Raw genomic sequence first — 21,128 nt, 5'->3', positions numbered from 1 at the left:
CCAGTATTCTTGCCTGGAGAATCCCAGGGACGGTGGGGCCTGGTGGGCTCCCGTCTATGGGGTCGCACAGAGTCGGACACGACTGAAGCGACTTAGCAGCAGCAGCAGCAGCAGCAGGGCTGGGATATGTGAGATAGGTGTGCAAATATTCTATACAGAAACTATTTCAGGGAGAACTCAAGTTGTCTCTGGGAAGAGGAAGTGAGAGGCCCTAGGGCATAGCTGGAAGGACAGCACCTTGGGTAAAAGCTCACTTCTGCATTGTTTACATTTTGTGCCATGTTCGTGTAGTAAATTCTTTTAAAGCTCTTCTCCTTCCATGGTGGAGGCAGATTCCACCTAGATTACCCCCAGAGTCACTCATGCCACAGGCTGCTCTTACATGGGGTCTTACACGGGGTACCCCAGGATACTGCAAGCTGAGTGGGCAACATGTGGAAGCAATCTTTTCAAGCAGGACAGAATTCCACTGTCTAAGGATATAAAATCCATTAGGACAGGATACACAAAGTATCCTGGAAGAGAGAGATGGTGGAGGAGGTGGACCAATAGAATGTTTTAGGCATTATCTGTGGCCAAGTTGGCTCCAGTCCCCCAAATCTTTTCTAAAATGTGACCCAGAACGTGCAGAATGTCAAACTAACAACATCAGAACAAAGCCATTGAAATTTTATTATCAGAAAGATTAAAGGGGCACCGCATTTTTAACAAGGGTAGAGGGTTTGTAATGCATTTTCTCGCATCGTGTCGTTGCTGCAAAAATTATACCTGTGGAGGAAGACATTTCTGGCATTAGGCTCTTTGGCTTGTTGAAAAGTGACTTCAGGTAAGTAAACAGTTTTTGGCTAATCCGCTGGAATTCAGACCCCTTTGACTGAAAAGCTCTGCTACCCGAGGCAGAGTCCAAGTGATGCTCAGAAAGCAAACCCTCTCAAAGAATCTCCTCCCCTCCTTGGACTTTTAAAGAGCTGAGAGTGAATCAGTGGTCAGATCAAGGATTTTCAAAACCCAGGGGGTTATCACCGAGCTCTCTGTGCTATACAGCAGCTTCCCACTGATTATCTACTTCACACATGGTAGTGTATAAATGTCAATGCTCCCCTCCCAATTCATCCCACCCTCCCTTTCTCCTCACTGTCCCCACATGTCTGTTCTCTACATCTGTGTCTGTATTCCTGCCCTGCAAATAGGTTCATCGGCACCATTTTTCTAGATTCCATATATGTGCATTAATGGATGATATTTGTGATGACCTAGAGGGATGGGATGGGGCTTCCCAGGTGACACTAGCAGTAAAGAACTTGCCTGCCAATGCAGAACACCTGGGAAACTTCCCACAGTTTGATCCCTAAGTTGGGAAGCGCCTCTGGAGGAGGGGATGGCAACCCACTCCAGTAATTCGTGCCGGGAGAATCCCATGGACAGAGTAGCCTGGCGGGCTACACTCCATAGGGTTGCACAGAGTCGGTGAAGTGACTCAGCACACACTCACAGAGAGGTGGGACGGGAGTGTAGGGTAGAAACTCAGGAGGGAGAGGGGTACAGGTATGCATATAGCAGATTCACTTTGTTGTAGCAGAAACTAACACAATATTGTAAAGCAATTACACTCTAATAAAAAAATAAAATAGCAAAAGCAAAGCAAACAACAAAAAAAACCCCAAAGGATTTTGAGCCTGGCAATGATGGTCCTCTTTTAAGGTGGACTTTCTTTTCATATTTTTAGATATAGTTAGGTACTCTCCCAGCTCCTACCAGGTAAGGTTCTGTTCCCTCTGAATGAGAAGAGTTTGCAACTATGAGCTAGATCCAATACACGCCATAGTCTCCAAACAAAGCAATTTACATTCCTAACTGCTCCCCAGCTGAAATTAACTCAGAGGTTTCCGCCAAGTACTGCCCAGGTGTCTTCCTTATTGTTTAAGATAAAAGTTTCATATTTGCCTGTTTCTTTTTTTCATGGGTCTACATGATTTTATTTTTCTTTTCTTTTCTAAAAAATGTATTTATTCTTAATTGAAGGATAATTGCTTTATAGTATTGTGTTGGTTTCTACCAAACATCAACATGAATCAGCGCTTCTTGAACATATGCCTAAATACTGATGCCTTGCTCCTGCCAACGTGAGTTTGGCTAAAGGAAATTATTTATTTTTCAAAAGTAAATTGATGGATAGGTGGAGAGTTGAGATGAATAGTTGGGTAGATGAATGGATAGTTGGCTGGATGGCCAGAAGCATGAGACGACAGGTGTCTGTATAGATGGCTGGATAGAGGAGTGGACAGATAAGTGGATGAACAGAAAGGGCTGGATGAATGTGTCAGCGGATAAATGCATAGATGTGTAGGTTGGTGATTGGATGGATGAATGGATGGACTGGTGAACAGATTGATAGCTAAATATAGAAAATAAAACTTAGATGGAATAAAAGATACGCACTCAGTCCTATCTTCACCACCTTGCACTGTAACTCTGGAAGCCCCTAGTTTGGGCCAGAAGAGATTTATCACATTGTTGTTCCAAAGGAACTTGACCTTCTGGACTTTTCCAACATTGAGGTCCACATCAATGTCATGCGTATGACTTGCATTTGGTTGGAGGGATCCTCTGAAAACATAGACATAAAATATTTTATCAGGTGTATATATAAATACATAGGTTGATAGCAATCTATTGTTTCTCCAAACAACAGCCACTGTTGCTGGTTTTCTCCAAATAAATTGTATAGCTTCATACACATCCAGGGACTGGTAAATCACAAAGGTGTTTGTAAACAATACAACTTTTAAAAATATTAGACTCTAGATTTTCACTGTTTTGTTTTTCCCTGGGATTCCCAGGTGACACAGTGGTAAAAAATCTGCCTGCCAATGCAGGAGACTCAAGAGATGTGGGTTCGATCCCTGGGTCAGGACGATTCCCTGGAGTAGGAGATGGCAACCCATTCCAGTATTCTAGCCTGGAAAATTCCATGGAGAGAGGAGCCTGGTGGGCTACAGTCCATGGAGTCGCAGAGTCAGACATACTGAACGACCAAGCACACACATACAGTCTGTCCCTAGAGGGAAGTTAAGTATTTGGGGTTGCATATTAACCCTGTTGGTTTACTGTGGGACTAATTAATGCAGTATCTTATGTTCAAAGATGCCTGTGGGTCAGCTGAGGTCATTTGTTATCACCTCATGTGTAGCACAGGAAGTGGTCAAAGAACTTTAACACGAAAATTATTATGTAGAACTTAGTGCAAAAAACAATCTATTTGTACAGCATTGAAAGTGTGAAAGCGTTAGTTGCTCAGTCGTATCTGACTCTGTGACCCCATGGATTGCAGTCCACCAGGTTCCTCTATCCATGGAATTCTCCAGGCAAGAATCAATGGAGTGAGTTGCCTTTCCCTTCTCCAGGGGAGTCTTCCTGACCCAGGTCTCCTGCATTACAGGCATATTCTTTATATGAGCCACCAGGGAAGCCCTTTTACAGCATTATTATGCATTTGTCCAACATACATTCACCAAGCACCTCACATACCCAGCAGAAGTAGGCACTGAGGCTACAGCGATGAGAAGGTGGCCTCAGGCTTCCTGTGTGTGTGTGTGTGTGTAGGGGATGAAGTGTGTGTGTTGGTGAGGAGGGAGTTGCCACACAAATGCGCCTGGCCTGAGGAGAATTTGATATTCATAAAACCTAAGTCAGGAAGCAACAACTGACAATTCAGAAGTCCACATTTGTCTCATGTTAAATAGTGACTTCTCCCTCTCTCCTCTCATGTGTAAATGGGGTGATTGAACCAGATCCAAGGCTTCCATCCAGCTTTGACATTTCAGGATTCAATGGTTCTGTGTTATAGGTGGCTAGGTTTATAAAGCAGTTTATACCTAATCTCATATGAATCATCTATCATGGAAAGTCTGGTCATTTCACTTTACTATCAAACTTACTTGAAAATTTGATATTGTTTTGAGTTTCCATTACTTCCATACAAAGCAATTCTGATGGACCCCCTCACTTTCTTTGTTCCAGCCAGTGTGACGGATACCCTGTATCTCCAACCTGTCCAAAGAAATGCAATCATTAAATTAACTCATCTTGTTGAAAGAAATGACCCTATGGAGGCAGTCTTGTTCCAAGCTGAGTCCTCTGTGGGTGAGGGGGAAGAATGACTATGCATGATGATTTTCTTCAGTGAGGCTTGGTGTCCTGAGATTCAGGTTGCTCTCCCTGGCCTCCCCCAACCGCCAATTTTCTGGTATTAAAAACAACACTACAGGGTCCATTCTTGAGCACATATTCTCATTCACACATGCAAGTGTTTTTCCTAAGTAAATTCTGGGAAGAAGAATGGCTGGGTTAAAGTCCTATGCATGTAAGACTTTATAGAGACTGCCAAACTGTGATCTTTCATGACAAATACTGTGAAGATTGCATGAAGTGTTTTATAAAGTGCTACATAACTTTTTAAAATTTAAAACTCCTTTGAACAACAATTGTTCTTCATTCGGCTACCATTACTTATAACACATGAATCTTGATCATTTCACTATCTGGTATTTTTTAAATGAGAAGCTGGGCAAAACAACAAAAACACAACATGATTATGTGTATGTAGGGGGACTGATATGACATATAATTAGTGGGGAGACTTCTTGACTTACAGTGACTTTGCCCCACCTCACCTAAAGGAAATCAGTCCTGCATATTCATTGGAAGCACTGATACTGAAGCTGAAGCTCCAATACTTTGGCCACTTGATGCAAACAGCTGACTCATTGGAAAAGACCCTGATGCTGGGAAAGACGGAGGGCAGGAGGAGAAGGGGACGACAGAGGATGAGATGGTTGGATGGCATCACTAACTTGATGGACATGGGTTTGAGCAAACTCTGGGAGATAGAGAAGGACAGGGAAGCCTAGCATGCTGCAGTCCATGGGGTCACACAGAGTCAGACACGACTGAGCAACTGAACTGAACTTAACGCTCTTCTTCTGTTAATGGATCTGTCCTTCTGGCCACAGGGGTGAGTGAACTTGTAACCCAGCGTGGGCCAATCACTATACTTTATTCCATTGATCGGGATTTTTGGCTAAAGGGTAAACTTGAGACCTAAGACAAATGCCATTCTTCTGTCCTTCCATTATAGCTTAAAATGGTTAGAGCTGAGTTTCTGTTAAATTGCTACCGAGGGTCCTATGAAGGCTGAAACACCTTTAAAATTATTTGCAAGAATTTTTAAATTCGTAAAATGGAAACTTACTTGTAAAGTTACCACTGCTCCCTGTGTTCAGGAAAAAGGTTTGTCCCACAGCACTGGTTTTCCCCTGGAATTGGTCAGCATAGTGCCCCATTTTGGGACATCCTCCCACTGGACAAGGAAAACAGCCACCCTGGTGAAAGAAAACAGTTTGTCTGTGGGCCGAAGGCCTTGGACTCATCACTCACTCTATCAACAATTCATCTTCTATTCCATCCATCCATCCATCCCTCATCCATCTTCTCATCTACCTATCCACCTTTCCATTCGGGTATCCATTCTGTGTCTGCTCCCCAGGACCCCACACTGATCCATGCACGCTTGCATCCATCTACCCATCCATGCATCCACTGGGAATTTTCCAGAATGGAAAGCTGGGGATCTAGGGAAGGCCCAGAACAGTTCAGGTCTGTGCTATTCCTCTCCTGCCCATCCTACTCCTGGGAGGAAGGCTCTCCTCAGCCATGGAGTTACATCTCTGCTCTGTTCCAAGTCACAGGGACAAAATCACCACCACCACCATCTTCCCTGGGCCCCTGGTGTGCCCTACCTCCTGAAACTCTTCGTAGGAGGCACATGGGTAGCCGAGGAAGCCATCAGGGTTGAGAATACTGCTTGAGTAGTACTTGTAGCTTCTTAAGTGACTGCATGCCACAAAGTCTTGGATTCCTGGGAAGACAAAGGCCACAGAGGCTCACAAGAGGCATTAAACTTTTGAAGCCTGAACCATTCTGACTGAGAGAGGAATCAGCTCTGCATTTCACAGGTGGGTATCACCGCTCCTGAACACCTTGGCCACAGTTCAAAACTTCTATCATTGACCTTGACATACTTGGCAAGTAGAAAATTTGGGGGCTTGTTTGTAGTGGTGGTTGGCTGGAGTTGCTTTCTGCACCCTGGTACTGTCCATTTTCTGGGGAGGTCCTCCTCAGGGCTAGGCAAGTGTTAGGGAGTGAGCAGTTCTAACAAGCACCTTTATCTAATCCTCCAGGGCCAGGCATGTATCGTAAATGACTGACGAAAGCTTGGGGGCTTTGGAGGTGTGCCTAGCTTCCCAGGTGGCTTCCCAGTGGCCCAGAGCAAGCTCTAGTCCACTCATTACCTTGAGTTGAGCGGCCTCCTGTGGCATCTTAATATTGCTTGAACTTCATGTGAAAGAGCAGAGTCGACAAGACAACAGCCAGCATCCGTTGCCAGTCGGTGGAGCCTTTGACCTCCCCTCTACTCAGCACCTGGCAACCCACTCCAGTGTTCTTGCCTGGAGAATCTCAGGGACGGGGGAGCCTAGTAGGCTGCTGTCTATGGGGTCGCACAGAGCCGAACACGACTGAAGCGACTTAGCAGCAGCAGCAGCAGCAGCTACTCAGCACCAGGCACCTCCTGGTGTGTGTGTTTGGGGGTTCCCAGGAGGCTTCCCAGGTGGCTCACTGGTAAAGAATTCACCTGCCAAAGAGGAGACCCAAGAAACACGGGTTTGATCCCTGGATCAGAAAGATCCCCTGGAGAAGGAAATGGCAATCCACTCCAGTATTCTTGCTTGGACAATTTCATGAACAGAGAAGCCTGTCGGGTTACAGTTCATGGAGTCACAGAGAGTCAGACATGACTGAGTATACATATACATATATATATTTCAGCTTTCACATGAAGCCAGCTTTTCTGTCTACCGTCTCAGGCTGAGAAATTCCTCCTTCTTACTCCTCCAGGCACAAGGTAAAAGCCATAGAAGGCAAGGTCACTGTGGCCTCTGACCACTCTCACTGCATTTTATCGATCATCTTTCTTTTTAAACCGAAGTCCTCTTGTTGGGGGAAATTGCTTTTTTTATCTCTCCAGCTTTTAATACTTGGTACCAAACTTCCCATGGAGTGATCCACAGTGACCCTGGCCTACCTGGTGGCCACTTCTGGGAGGTCTGCTGGGCTTTATCCCTCAACACGGGGGAAAGGAAGGTTGCACTTTGTGCTGGGGGAGAATTATCACCTCACAGTGCCCCCAGTCCTGCGTGTCCCACACCAGCACTCATTACCAGACCACAGAACCTGTTTTGAACTTAATTGTTTCTTTCATCCAAAATTGCTACCCAGGGATTGCATAATAGAGGAGCAAGTGGATGTAATTGTTCCTCAGTGCCTGCGCCAGGGTGACCTGGTGTGCACACAATAGAAACCTGCTCCAGCATCTAGGCTGTTCTCTCTCTCCCTGTCGTCTCTCTAATTAAACGTGGACTCCTTCCTATTATGTGTGCCCAGCCTGTCACTTCTGGGAGAGGGCAGCCCTCATTGTGACTCTGGTGTTCATTCTGCGAGCAGATCAGCAGAAGAACACCCCTGCTCCACTCCCCACCACCACCCCGCCCCGCCGCCACACACACACCAGGAGGTGCCTGGTGCTGAGTAGCTGCTGCTGCTGCTAAGTCGCTTCAGTCGTGTCCGACTCTGTGCGACCCCATAGACAGCAGCCCACTAGGCTCCCCCGTCCCTGAGATTCTCCAGGCAAGAACACTGGAGTGGGTTGCCAGGTGCTGAGTAGAGGGGAGGTCAAAGGCTCCACCAACTGGTGATGGATGCTGGCTGTTGTCTTATCGACTCTGCTCTTTCACGTGAAGTTCAAGCAATATTAAGATGCCACAGGAGGCCGCTCAACGCAAGGTAATGAGTGGACTAGAGCTTGCTCTGGGCCAGCACAGGGTACCAAGGAGAGGCCCAGAGGCCCGGGACACAGCCTTTGGCCTTGGGGAACTCCCAGCTCGGAAAAATAAAGACTGAAATGAGATGATCTCAGACTCAAAGTTTCCACTTTCAGGGAGGAGAGGGAAACCTGTTCTCACTGAAGGGGTGACAGGCATAGCCCAAAGCCAGAAAAAGGGATGGCTGGCTGATAGCAATGGTGCTTCAGGTCACGTAACGTTAGGGGCACTGAGCCTGATTTCTTAGATGAGCAGACACACACACAAGGTTAGCCCCCCTCTCCCAGACCCCCGGCCTCTGCCTCCTCACACGGGCCTCCAAACCCCCAGGGCACGCCCTCCTCCTTCTCCCCATTGTCTTCTTGCCAGCTCACTTCCTTTCCATTCCTAGCATCTGACAACAGCAAATGGCAAGAAAGTCAAAACCCTTTCACATCTTTGCTTCCACCCTGCAGTTCTCCAAGGGGCCGACCCTGGAGAGAGCATAGGAGCCAAAGCCAGAACTGAGTCCTAGCCTATGGGCAAGGGCAGCCCATGTCTCAGCATCCTGGTGCAGGGCGGGGGGTGGCACAGGCTGGGCATGTGGTTGGGCTTCGCAGTCGGAAAATGGCCTTGGGCAAGTTTTATCACTTTTCTGAGCCAGTTTCCTTGTCTGTAAAATGGGGCTAACCAGAATCACTATCTAAGGCCACTGTGGTGAAAATGCCACTGTGGTGAAATGTGTGGTGTCAACACCACACACCCTGCCTTCTCTCCAAGTGGAGCAGCTGGGCTCGCTTCTCTCATTCACGTACCTTGCCATATTCCATTTATGTCTATGATGGTTGACAGGATATTTTTCTGACATCCAGGCATTTCCTTTCCTCCATTTGGGTAGAAGTCCAGGTGGCCCACCTTTTGTCTTATTCCCAAACCTGAAACATTGGAGCAGAGGTGAACAGGGAGCGGGAGGAAGGTGGTTCCAGCTCAGGTGATGGCTACAGAAAGCATTCAGCTCCTTCCAGTGGGAGCAAGAAACTGCTTGGCAAATTTTGTCCTCGGCACGGCCACCCTGTCTCTGGCTCCGTAGAAAGTTCTCAGAGATGAGCACTTGGCAAGACAAGAAGGGAGGAGACAACGCAGCACAGAAGATGAGGGGGAAGGTCGGCTCTGGGTGAGCGGGCACACGTGTATTTGTGTGTGTCTGTCTGTCTTAGACAGACTGAACAACATGACTGAACAACATGTTCAGTCAACAACAACTGAACAACACTATTATCAGTGTCCTAATACCATTATGCACCAGAAGACACATGTCAGGGCTGGTGCAATTTTTATGACTTTACTCATTTAAAATTTTTGGTTTCTACATTATAGTGTTATGCTGAGACCACATAAATTATATTGCTGTATTGAGAACCAGAGCATAGTGGTTAGGTGGTTTGGATTTTGAAGCCCACAGGCCCATGATCACATTCTGGTTCTACTTACAGATCTGTGATCCTGGGCAAGCATTTGACCTTGTTGAGCCTCAGCTTCCTCAGCTACGAAATGGTAATAACAATACCCACTTTTCAGGGCTGTCACAATGATTAATGAGTGAAGGTCTATAAAATGTTCAATGCAGCACATGATAAACCTTCCGTAAGTGATAGCATCATGAAAACATAATCTTCATTGGCACATTTCATGAGTGGTTTTGCAAGAAAATATTGCAAAAAGAATGTTGATTTTAGAAGAATTAAAGATGATATTTAATCTCTGACAAAACAAACTTTAACCAAAGCGTTGCCATAAGAAGAAAAAAAATTAACTTTGCATTTTGTAAGTACAGGTCAAACGTCAATAATAAATACATCTGCCACTCTCGATATTGGCAGACCAGGGAAGAATGTAGAGTTTGTAGAGTGGGTGAGCCTCCCGTGGCCTATAGACGTCTGCTGTCCGATCGGGGCCTCGGGTTGTTATCATCGGCACTGAACTGTTGGTTTGTGACTGACACCTATTTTGGCTAGTTGGTGCCCAACCTGTTTCCCGTGGCTACCTGTTTTGTATACCACCCTGCGGTATGTGTGGGGGGTTGGGGGAGGGTGGCAGGGGTTGCACGGCTGGGCCTGGAACTGCTCCCATCAGTTACAGCCTTGGTCCCTGAGAGGTGAGGTGAGGGGACTCACTCAGGAAAGGGATTATGGAGGCAGAATCCGTGTGAATCACATCCACAAACATGGCATCAGACGGGTCCAGCCGAACCTCCTCGGGCGTGCCCTCGAAGCATGGCTGAGCCGGGTCCAGCCCTGAGAATGGGAAGGGGAGGTGGACAGGGAGGCCGCACTCTAAGACCAACCAGGATCTAAACCCTGTACCCGCGAAATCCACGGAGATCCCTGGACAAAGGGGGCCACACCCCAGCAGTCACAGTTGGAAGGATTCAGAAGGCTGCCAGTGGGGTCGTTGGCTGCCAAACAGTATCAGGAAGTCCCCACCGTCTGGCTCCATGGAAGATCGGGGTGGCGCCCTTGCCCCCCTCGTCTCCCTTTTTCTTTTTCCCCTCACTCCTTCCTGTGGGGCCGCTACCCTCCAAATCTGATCTCCTGGGCCTGACCCGGTCCTTGCCCAGCCTCTGAGTCCCACACAGTCTGTTCCCTTGTGTCTTTGCTCAGGCAGCCCCCAGCCTGCAGCTCACCTCCCCACATTCTCCTAATCTGAACCTCGCCCCTCCAAGGCCCCCTCAGATCCCAGCTCCTCATGGAACATGTGGCCTCTCCTTTCTTGGCCCATCTCCGCCCCCTCCTTATTGTATAGACTTCTTCTGATGTGTTAATTCTACTTTGGATTTTATTTGCCTACTTAGTCGTTTGTCTCCTGCACTAGACTATGAATTTCCTGAGGCATGGAGTGAAAAGTCACTCAGTCTTTTCTGACTCTTTGCGACACCATGAACTATCCAGTCCATGGAATTCTCCAGGCCAGAATACTGGAGCGGGTAGCCATTCCCTTCTCCAGGGGATTTTCCCAGCCCAGGGATCGAACCCAGCTCTCCCGCATTGCAGGCAGATTCTTTACTAGCTGATCCACCAGGGAAGCCCTTCCTGAGCCAAGGGCCGTGACAATTTCATCTTCAAATAGAAGCTGAGGGTGGAAGAAGCAGGGCATCCAGGACTCGATGACCTACATCTAGTGCTGGTGCTGCTCAAAGTGCCTGTTCTCCCTGAACTTGGAAAGTGGGAATGATAACAATAACCCCCCTGGCCGGGTTACCCTCCCCCTTCCCCCCTCCCATCTCCTACCCCATCCTACATCACCCTGCGCCCCTACCTGTGATCCTGCCCACTTGGCCCCCCAGCCTCCTGCCGGCCTCAGCTGCCAGTTGTGCACCCAGGCTGTGGCCAATGAGATGCACGTTCTCCGGGCCATAGCCCAGCTCGGTCTGCAGAGGGGTGGAGCGTCAGTTACCAGAGGAATGAGTAGAGACATGCGCTGGCTCTGGGGGAGCAGGGATGGGGACAGGACCCGGCCTGGAAGCTTGGGAGGAATAACCTCTGGCTCCAGGCCACCACCTAGGACAGCGTGACTCGGCCTCCCGCTGGCCACAGTCTGCAGGTCCTGGGGTCCAGCTGGCTTGTGAGGCACTGGTGCTGACCAGCAACCACCGTGTCATCTGCAGGCCACCTTGGCCAGGACTGGCTGTGCACACTGCGAAGTCCCATCCATACCCCACCATGGACCTCCCCACCGGAGTCCCCCATAGGGGCCAGTTCAGAGCGTGGTTCATGGCCCTGGCTCTGGGGTTCTCCAGAATCAACCTTCCCGAAGGCTGTAAGGGACCTTCCCAAAGGATGAAGACTCCACTGGGCTGAGAGCTGCCGGGCAGCCCAGCTCGCTCTCCAATTCCCAGATCAAGCTTCAAGGAAGGCTTATCTCAAAAAGGAAAACTGAGGCTCAAAGAGGCTAGTCTGCCCTGGGCCTCACAGCTAGGGATCTTCAGGACAGCCGGGGACGGAGAACTTTGCAGCTTCCTGAAGCAAAGGCCTTCCTTGGCTCCTGGCTTCCAGGCTCTGCCTCACCCCATGGTCCCCAGGCTGCCTCCGGGTGCTCTGGGGTGCTGACCTGGCCCTCTCCCTGACCCCTCCCCACAGCATGGGGCCCAGGCAGGGGTTTACCGACAGCCCTTGTATGAAGAACGCTATCTCTGCTCCCACGACCCGAGTGTTGTGGACGGCTTGGGTATACTTTGTCCACGCCCCGTGCTCCCAGTCCACACAGATGCAGTTCACCTTCTCCACTTTAAACATTTTCTGGGGAAGACAAACCAGTTTATTAACAGCCACCCGTTGCACACTCCAGAATCAGGAATTCACATCTATCAAGCACCTAGCTTGTTTGTGTCAAGGCTTTAATATTCCTCACATTTGTCCTGGTCCTCACCACAGCCCTATGAACTGGGACTATACTTATTCCCACTTAGCAGATGTGGAAACTGAGGCCTGGAACAAAGTAACTTGTCTAAGGTTTTACAGAAGGTCATTGACACAACCATGTCAGAAAGATGACTTACTAGGTCAGGGATTAGCAAACTGCTACCTGAGTGACAAATCCACCTGCTTTTATGACTGTGTGTGCTCAGTCACTTAGTCATGTCCTACTCTTTGCCACACCATGGACTGTAACCATCCAGCTTCCTCTGTCCGTGGGATTTTTCCATGTAAGAATATTTCAGTGGGTTGTCATTTCCTTCTCTGAGGGATCTTCCTGACCCAGGGATTGAACTCATGTCTCTTGTCTGCATTGTCAGGTGGATTCTTTACCACCACACCACCTGGGAAGCCCAAAAGTTTTACTGCAAACAGTCACATCCATCTGTTTACCTGTTGCCCACCCCTGCTTCATAGCCACAACAGAAACCATATGAACTACAATCATGCGACCCACAAATGCTACAGTATTTATTACCTGCTCTTCTACGAGGAAGTTTGCAGACTCTTACACTAGATAGTTGAAACCACACAGAGGCTGCTTTCATGTTCCCAACAATGCTTTGTATTGAGGGACAAGTCTGATTAGATGAAATTTAGACAGAGGTAGGATATCACTCTACCGTATACATGCATCTTTTGTGTCATGTGGTATTATCCAAGCACAGATACTGGCCCCTTGGGAGGAAAAAGAAACAACTTTCCTGGTGGTGCAGTGGCTAAGAACTCCCCCTGACAATGCAGGACACAGGGGTTCAATCCCTCGTCAGGGAAGATCCCACATGCTGTGGGACCATTAAGCCGGTGGGCCACACTACTGAGCCCACGCTCTACAGCAAGAGAAGCCACCGCAATGAGAAGCCCGCAGACAGCAATGAAGACCCAGCACAGCCAAATAAATAAATAACAAAGTGAAGTCGCTCAGTCGTGTCCGACTCTTTGTGAGGCCATGGACTGTAGCCTTCCAGGCTCCTCTGTCCATGGAATTTTCCAGGCAAGAGTACTGGAGTGGGTTGCCATTTCCTTCTCCAGAGGATCTTCCCGACCCGGGAATTGAACCTGGGTCTCCCAAATTGCAGGCAGACACTTTACCATCTGAGCCACCAGGGAAGCCCAAATAACAGAAAGGGTAACACTATTTCCTTTGTCCATTCGGGGAGGCCTCCATTTCATAGAGGAAATGAACACTTTTCCTTTGTTCGTTATTATTCATTGAGGCTGGGAAGAGTTGGCTGGAGATTAGGACGACATGGTGGATCGCATGCACCAGGCTGTCCAATTTCCAGGCCTACACCGCCTGATGGGCCTCAGGAGACACTTGTGAACATCCAGCCAAAGGGGAGCAGAGAACCTTGAGAAGGAGCTGCTCAGGTCCATCCCAGTGCAGCCTAAGCCTCTAAGAGCCATGCGTGGGCACCTCCTACAAGCTAAAGTTGTAGACACAGGGAGTTGTGGTATCTTGAGCATGGAAGACCTGGTTTTGCATTCCACCTCTGGATTCAACTTTGAGCAAGTACTGAATTTTGGGGGGCCTTAATTTCCTCATCTGTAGAGTGAGAACCATAACTGTACCTACCTCACAGCCAGGCTGGGAGGGTTAAACAGGACAAGGACTGACTGTGGAATGATTGGCACAATGCCAGAGTCACGGTAACTTTTCAGGAAATGGATGGTATGAATAATAATTCATTACCAGTATTCACGATCACTTTAAAGTTGCACTGCCCAGTACCATGGCCACTAGCCACTCGTGGCTCTTCACAATTGATTACAAAGAAGTAAAATTTAAAATTCAGTTCTTTGGTCACATTAGCCACATGTCAGTTTCTTGAGCCCAGGTGGCCAGGGGCTCCTGATTTGGGCAGCCCAGATATAGAAGATTTCCATCATCACAGAAAGTTCTACTGGATAGCAGTGCTGCAGGGGATAATGCATTTTTTATGCTGTGCACACAGGGGTTTTTACAGAAACCACCAGAGACAAATGCCAGGTAATTGGCTGTCATCTCCACCTCTGGGACTTTTTGATTGGACTCTGGGTCTTTCCAGCATCATAAGGAGATGTTTGGGTAGAGGTTGGTGAGTTGGGAGAACTTGAGAGTGGGTGCCCCTGAGAATCTGAGTTTTCCTTGGTGGTTTTAGGAAGAGCCTGCCTTTCCCTGGAGGTCGTCCTTTCCCAGCCTTCAGGGCTGCAGTGTTTGACTCCGTCTGCTGGTGGCGTTTATCTCACCAGATGAGGAGGGTGGGTGCCTACCTTGCACAGGTCAGTAGGCCAGCCCGAATCCCCATCATCTATAAAGCCGTGGATGACGAAGCGTGTCTTGCGGTCCAGTTGGAAGTTTGAAGCCCTGACAGTGGCTAAGTCAGTGATATTGATCCGCTGGTTAAATGAAAAAAGATGAATTTGAATGTTGGCCTTTCTAAGCCACAGGCCCTTAAGAGCCCATTCCCGTAAGACTGAGGTCACAGGTTCAACTCCCATGAACCTGGGTAAGTCTAGAAAAGGAGTTCCTGACCTATTTGGGTTTGAGGATAGAATTCAGAATGTCCAAGTTTATGGGTCTTTATATACTGAAATGGCAACCCACTCCAGTGTTCTTGCCTAGAGAATCCCAGGGACAGGGAGCCTTGGTGGGCTGCCGTCTATGGGGTCGCACAGAGTAGGACACGACTGACGTGACTTAGCAGCAGCATATACTGAAATACAGTGTTTTTTTAAATGATGAGCAACAAACCACAGTAGTCTTAGCCATACTCTGTCACCAGTAGAAGTCACAGGTATTTTCATTTAATATTATAGTTGTTTTAGATGTTTAAAAATATCATTTGTACTCATTACTATTTAAAATGACAGAAGTTATTAGACCAACCCCTGCTACTGCTGCTGCTAAGTCGCTTCAGTCGTGTCCGACCCTGTGTGACCCCATAGACGGCAGCCCACCAGGCTCCCCCATCCCTGGGATTCTCCAAGCAAGAACACTGGAGTGGGTTGCCATTTCCTTCTCCAATGCATCAAAGTAAAAAGTGAAAGTGAAGTCACTCAGTCCTGTCTGACTCTTAGCGACCCCATGGACCAACCCCTAGACCTTGTTATTTAGGAAGATAATAAAGCAGTTAACTATTACCATATACTAGCTTATTTTACCATATCCCACATTAATTTTTTTAAATGTTCTGATAACTATTTCCCAATATAGTTAGTATCCTTTGTGAAGTGAAAATTGCTCAGTCGTGTCCAATCTTTACGATCCCATGGATTGTAGCCTGCCAGGTTCCTCTGTCCATGGAATTCCCAGGCAAGAGTACTAGAATGGGTAGCCATTGCCTTCTCCAAGGGATTTTCCTGATCCAGGAATTGAACCCTGATCAGTGGCAACCCACTCCAGCGTTCTTGCCTGGAGAATCCCAGGGATGGCAGAGCCTGGTGGGCTGCCATCTATGGGATCGCACAGAGTCGGACGCGACTGTAGTGACTTAGCAGCTTCTGTATTGCAGGCAGATTCTTTACCATCTGAACCACCAGGGAAGATGACTCCTTGGTATCCAATGCTGTTTATTTTATGCATTTAAAGCCCTTTCTGTTCCTTGAATCTGTAGCTCCTGTCATGCCTGCTGCTTTAGGCCCAGGGGTTCCTCAGCTTTTCTCTCCCAGGACCTCTTTGGCCATCTGCGGACGTCTACCATTCCCTTTCAGGAATTTTTTTTTTTTTGCATAAATTTCATTTTTTTAATCTACTTTTTTTGTAATGGGGACTCTGAGTGTGGGGTTTATCACTTAGAATCTCACAGTAGGTGACCCTGGGGACCTATATCCAGACACTGTGCTATCTCAAACTTGGTTTGGGGCCAGAGCTGTGAGCTGCTTGAGTTCTGAGCAAATTCTCTTAATTTTTAAAATCTTAATTTTACAATTTTTTTTTCCATGCAAGCGCTTATTGCACAATCAGGTATATTGCCTTAGGAAGGTCATTCCCCGGTGGGTCAAGTCCATACATCCTGATGTGCTAGAAGGACTCTCATGACTTTACCCTTTCAGGAGCTCCAGTCTCATTCCCTATTTTTAAAAAAACTTTTATTGGAGTATAGTTACTTTACATGAGCACCTGGGGTAAGCTTGCTGGTCGTCACCTGGCAATCTTTTTGGAAACTGAAGATTGCTCCGAGGGTCCCCAACTTTTCTCCTTTGTCATTAAATGTCCCCTGCTTCCCTTCTAGCGCCTAAGGAAGGATTTCTGTCTTCCGGTCCCCCACCCTCTGAGGGGCTTCGCTCCCTCTACTTCTTGGTGCAGAAAGAACCCAGACCCTCCTAGGGACACAAAGGCCTGGGTTTATCCGTAAAAGCTACTCATACCCACTTTCTCCCCCGATCAAGGTTCTAATCCTAGAAGTCCTGAAGTTCTCTGCATAAGTGTGTGAATACGTCACTTACAGTTTTCAGGTTGGGCATCCATAGATTTCATCAGATCCCTAGAGTTCAGTCAGTTCTAACTCTATCACTGGTGAGGAAGCACCTTCTGGAAAGTTCCAAGGCCATGAATAATTCCTTAGACAACCACATGAAGGCTCCAGTGTGGGTGCCCAAATCCTCTCCCACCCCACCACCACTATACGGTCATTTTACGGCCCTCTTACTTGGTAGTTATTTGGGTTCTCATTTGTATATAGAAGAAAGTGAGCGTCGATGTCCTCAGGGGACCAGGGAAATAACTTTAAAGGCCGCTGAAGGATTCCAGTCCATGGTTTTTCATCAGAAAAGCAGCCAAAAGGTTCATAGCAAATCTCCTTTCCTGGGGCAGGAAGAGGAACAAACAGGACCCTTGTGAGGTTCTAAGAAGGAGCAATGTTATCTCAGCTGCTTGCGAGGACTCTTCAGGGTGCAGCCCAGGGCTGACCAAGGCCAATCTCATCTTCATCCTTGCTATCAGTGTTCTTCAAACTTCTGGGTAATAAGAACCACCTGGATGCTGGGGGTGAATGAGCATATACACACTCCCAGGCCCCTCCCTCAAAGATTCTGATTTGGGGGGTTTGGGGTGGGGCCCTGGAAACAGCATATTTAATAAATGCCCCTGTTCATCAGGCAAGTTGGAGAATTGCTGAAAAATCTGGGGATCTTTGGCCCTAAAACCACCTCTTCCAGCAAACTCCCAGATGGCCCTTTCTAGCCACTCATCAACCATCAAGTATTTATCAAGTGCCTATGAATGCCTGTGGCACAGAGATGCTATGTGATGAGTCTGGATGTCTCCCTTATATCTGGCACAGGCCATGCACACAGTAGGCATTCTCGGGCATTTGTTCAATCCATATGTTTTCATGTCATCCCTTAATGCACCTTTTTCCCCCTCAAGTTATTCTCTGCCATTTCAGATTCCCCTGCTGTTCTTTGAAAAGCTAAATGCCCTAAGAACAGAGAGAATTTATTTTCACATCATACTGTATAGAGTAGAGGCTCCATGCATGCAACTGATGACTCAAATAACCTCATCTAAATCTGAAGGTCCTTTCTCCAGTCCATGATACATTTTCACAGTTATGTCACCCCTGGTATGACTAAGGGTGACATAATTTCAAATCTAGAGGATTATGATGGATTTTTTCTCTTAGCCTTCTTCAACTGATGGTGTCAAATGTTGGTCATTCATTCAAAAACTGGTGATAGTTAATACTTGTTGTTTTCAATGTACCAGATACCACACCAGCACTTTATCAGTATTAGCCATTTTAGCCTCCAAATGGCCCTATGATCAAAGAATTTACCTCTGTTTGAAAGAAGAGGAACCCAGGGCACAGAGAGACAAAGGAAGCTCCCCCAGGTCACAGCCAGTGGTGGATCCATGATTTGAACCCCAGAAACTTAACTGGGAATAAAGGTAGGAGCTGGGGTGTGTGTGAAAGTGTGAGAGTATTAGTCACTCAGTCGTGTCTGACTCTTTGCGACCCCCTGGACTATAGCCCGTCAGACTCCTCTGTTCATGGAGTTCTCCAGGCAAGAATACTGGAGTGGGTTGCCATTTCCTTCTCCAGGGGATCTTCCCAACTCAGGGATCGAACCAGGGTCTCCTACATTGCAGGGGAATTCTTTACTGCCTGAGCCATCAGGGAAGCCCAGGAGCTGGGGAGCCACAGACAAATCAGATCCAAACCCTGCCCTGAAAGAGGAAATGTAATTGGGAAGGAATAACGATAGTGTTGGATACACTGTGGGAAGAGAGAACAGTCCTACCCGAAGGGCTACAGAAGACTAAAGCAATCTTTGCTTCAGGTGAGATATGTGGGGGCTTCGAGGCCAGGTGAAGACACCTGGGCTGTTGGGTGAATAGTGGGGAAGTGCTGGAGATGCTGAACTGGCCAGTGGGGTGGGCAGGGCTGTGCTCCCGAAGGTGTTCTAAGGAGCCAAGTATAAGAGGCTGGGAGACAGCAGACCCTGGGGTGCGGCGCCTGTGGGCCTGGAGAGGGGTGGGCATTCTGCCCTCTCAGGGGAGTTAAGGCAAAAGTAGGGAGCTGGAGGTGGGGGTGATGGCTGATTGTGGTTTGGCACAAGTGAGTTTGAGGAGTGGGGGATGACCCTAGTGGAGCTGCCTGGAACTTGGGAGGGCTAAGGGGGTATTGGAGGGCACTAGGCAAGGGGGTGACCCTGAGGAAGAGAAAGATGAGGAGGGTGTCTGGGAGTGACCTTTGGGAATGCCCGCCCCTAGGGCAGCAGGAAGCAGCAGAGCAGTGGAGGAGACCACGAGGGATCCAGAAGGCTGGAGGAACTGCCAAATCCCACCCGGGGCTCTGCTGTCAGGGGCCGGGTCTTGCTGCAAGGCCAGGGTGGAATTCTAGAAAGATAAGAAGGGGCTGGGGACAAGCTGAGGAGACAAGGGGCAAGAGTCTGGCTGCAGGAGAAAGCCCTCGAAAGGACTGGAAGAGACTATGCCAGCTCTTGGCGAGAGTGTGCTCAGCAGGGTTTGGGGGCCTGAGCCAGGCAGTGAGGGGTTCTGACTGATGGGAGAGGAGGTGCGAAGATGGGACAGCGTGGGAAAGAGAGCAGCTGGGAGGCACCCCTGCGAGGAGCGGGGAATGGGAATAAGCAGGTTGGGGCTCGAGGAGCCTTTGGGAGGTTTTAGGAGAAGGCAATGACACCCCACTCCTGTGCTCTTGCCTGGAAAATCCTATGGATGGAGGAGCCTGGAAGGCTGCAGTCCATGGGGTCGCTGAGGGTTGGACACGACTGAGCGGCTTCACTTTCACTTTTCACTTTCATGCATTGGAAAAGGAAAAGGCAACCCACTCCAGTGTCTCCCAGGGACAACGGAGCCTGGTGGGCTGCCGTCTATGGGGTTGCACAGAGTCGGACACAACTGAAGCGACTTAGCAGCAGCAGCAGCAGGACAAGTAAAAACTTGGGTTTTTGCATCTCCCCCGGGCAGGAGGTGGGCCAGGACGGGAGTTCTCAGGGGGACACATCCATGCCTTTCAGTCTGCGGAAGAGCCCTTGTCCACACCCAGGGACTGAGGGTACTGGGGGCCTGACAAGAACCGCCCCCCTGCCCCCACACTGTCCACCTGCCCCAGCTGCCTGCCACCCCTGTCACCCACTCCAGCCATTGGAGAAATGGGACCAAGCTGGATGATGCTGGTCATCTGTGTTGAGCAGGCTGCCCTGTGTTTGCCATAGAGTCAAATTCCCTGAATTGTACTGATGGTTTTATCAAGAAATAAGGATAACGTTATTAATTAGCATGATGAGAATGGTGACAATGATGCCTCTTGTCTGTCTCAGCCCAAGCAAGGCCAGCCCAGGCATGGTCACCAAGGGGTGGTGACTGCATCCTCACCTCTGACTGTGGCCAGCAGGAGAAGACCGATGGTCCAGGAGGGCAGCATCTTCGTGGATGAAGCCAGAGACGCGCACGGACACCCAGATGCACGGGCAGGAGGCTGGTGAACAGGGTATGTGTCCCTCAGTACCCTCGGGGCCCTCCCCAGGAACCCTGAAGCCTCCCCGCACAGGGAGGTGGGGAGCACCTCTCTCAGATCCTGGACTCAGCCTCAGCACCCCTCTTCTGGGCCAGGTCTCTCTGGCAGCCCCAGCCCCTCCTACTCTCCCTGCCCTCACAGGGCAAGTGGTTTACCGTGTGGCCCCAGGGCTTCCACGCACAGCCCAGCAGGTTGGTCATGGCTTTTTATAACCAGGCTTGATCCTTTGGATTCCTCAGGAAAGGACCGGAGGGTGGAGGGGCGGGGAGGCGGGGGGGGGGACGGGGCGGCGAGGTAGGGTGGGGGAAGCCGGGGCAGACAGCGCTCTGCACATGCCTGCTTTGAACCTAGGTTATCATAAACACACAAAGCCAGCTCGACCAGGGGAGCAGGACTGTTTATGAAGTGAGATTCAAGGAAAGGGAAACTGACTTTGTGGGATCTCAAAAGGCTCTGTTAACCTGAATTCACGGGTACAGTTGCCCAAAGGTTGTGTTCCCCTAGAGATAACAGAGAAACGCTAAGCTGCAGGGCTTCCTGTTCAAAATCCCTAGGGAAACAGGAACCCCAGACTCATCTCATTGTCCTGCAGACCCTGGCAAAGCCATGCAGGAGCGGGTGGCTTATGAAGACAGCCCTTGGTTACTTTGGTGGTAGGGTGGGCGGGGAGCATCCTTCTAGAGAACCTGGACAGAGTTATAAAAGCCCTGCAGTTGGAGGCGCTCAAAAGAGTAAAATAAACACTGCTCAAATACAGCTTTGTTTGGAAACAGTAT

The 21,128-nt window shown here is 48.8% G+C and overlaps 1 protein-coding gene across 1 annotated transcript; it reads right to left on the bottom strand.

Moving 5' to 3' along the window:
* Positions 1-704: 704 nt before the first annotated feature.
* Positions 705-20,259, bottom strand: LOC109553231 (pancreatic lipase-related protein 2). Its single transcript, XM_019953213.2, has 12 exons — positions 20,211-20,259; positions 17,020-17,174; positions 14,642-14,767; positions 12,077-12,211; positions 11,232-11,343; positions 10,091-10,210; positions 8,732-8,851; positions 5,799-5,917; positions 5,252-5,381; positions 3,939-4,050; positions 2,440-2,607; positions 705-768 (listed from the first exon to the last, which is right to left on the bottom strand). Exons 1-12 carry the CDS (start codon positions 20,257-20,259, stop codon positions 705-707), a joined length of 1,410 nt encoding a protein of 469 aa, XP_019808772.2.
* Positions 20,260-21,128: the final 869 nt, after the last annotated feature.

The sequence above is a fragment of the Bos indicus genome, chromosome 26, assembly GCF_029378745.1.
Source record: "Bos indicus isolate NIAB-ARS_2022 breed Sahiwal x Tharparkar chromosome 26, NIAB-ARS_B.indTharparkar_mat_pri_1.0, whole genome shotgun sequence".
Taxonomy (NCBI): Eukaryota; Metazoa; Chordata; class Mammalia; order Artiodactyla; family Bovidae; genus Bos; species Bos indicus.
Note: the sequence above shows the minus strand (reverse complement) of the source record. Positions and strands in the feature narration are given on the sequence as shown.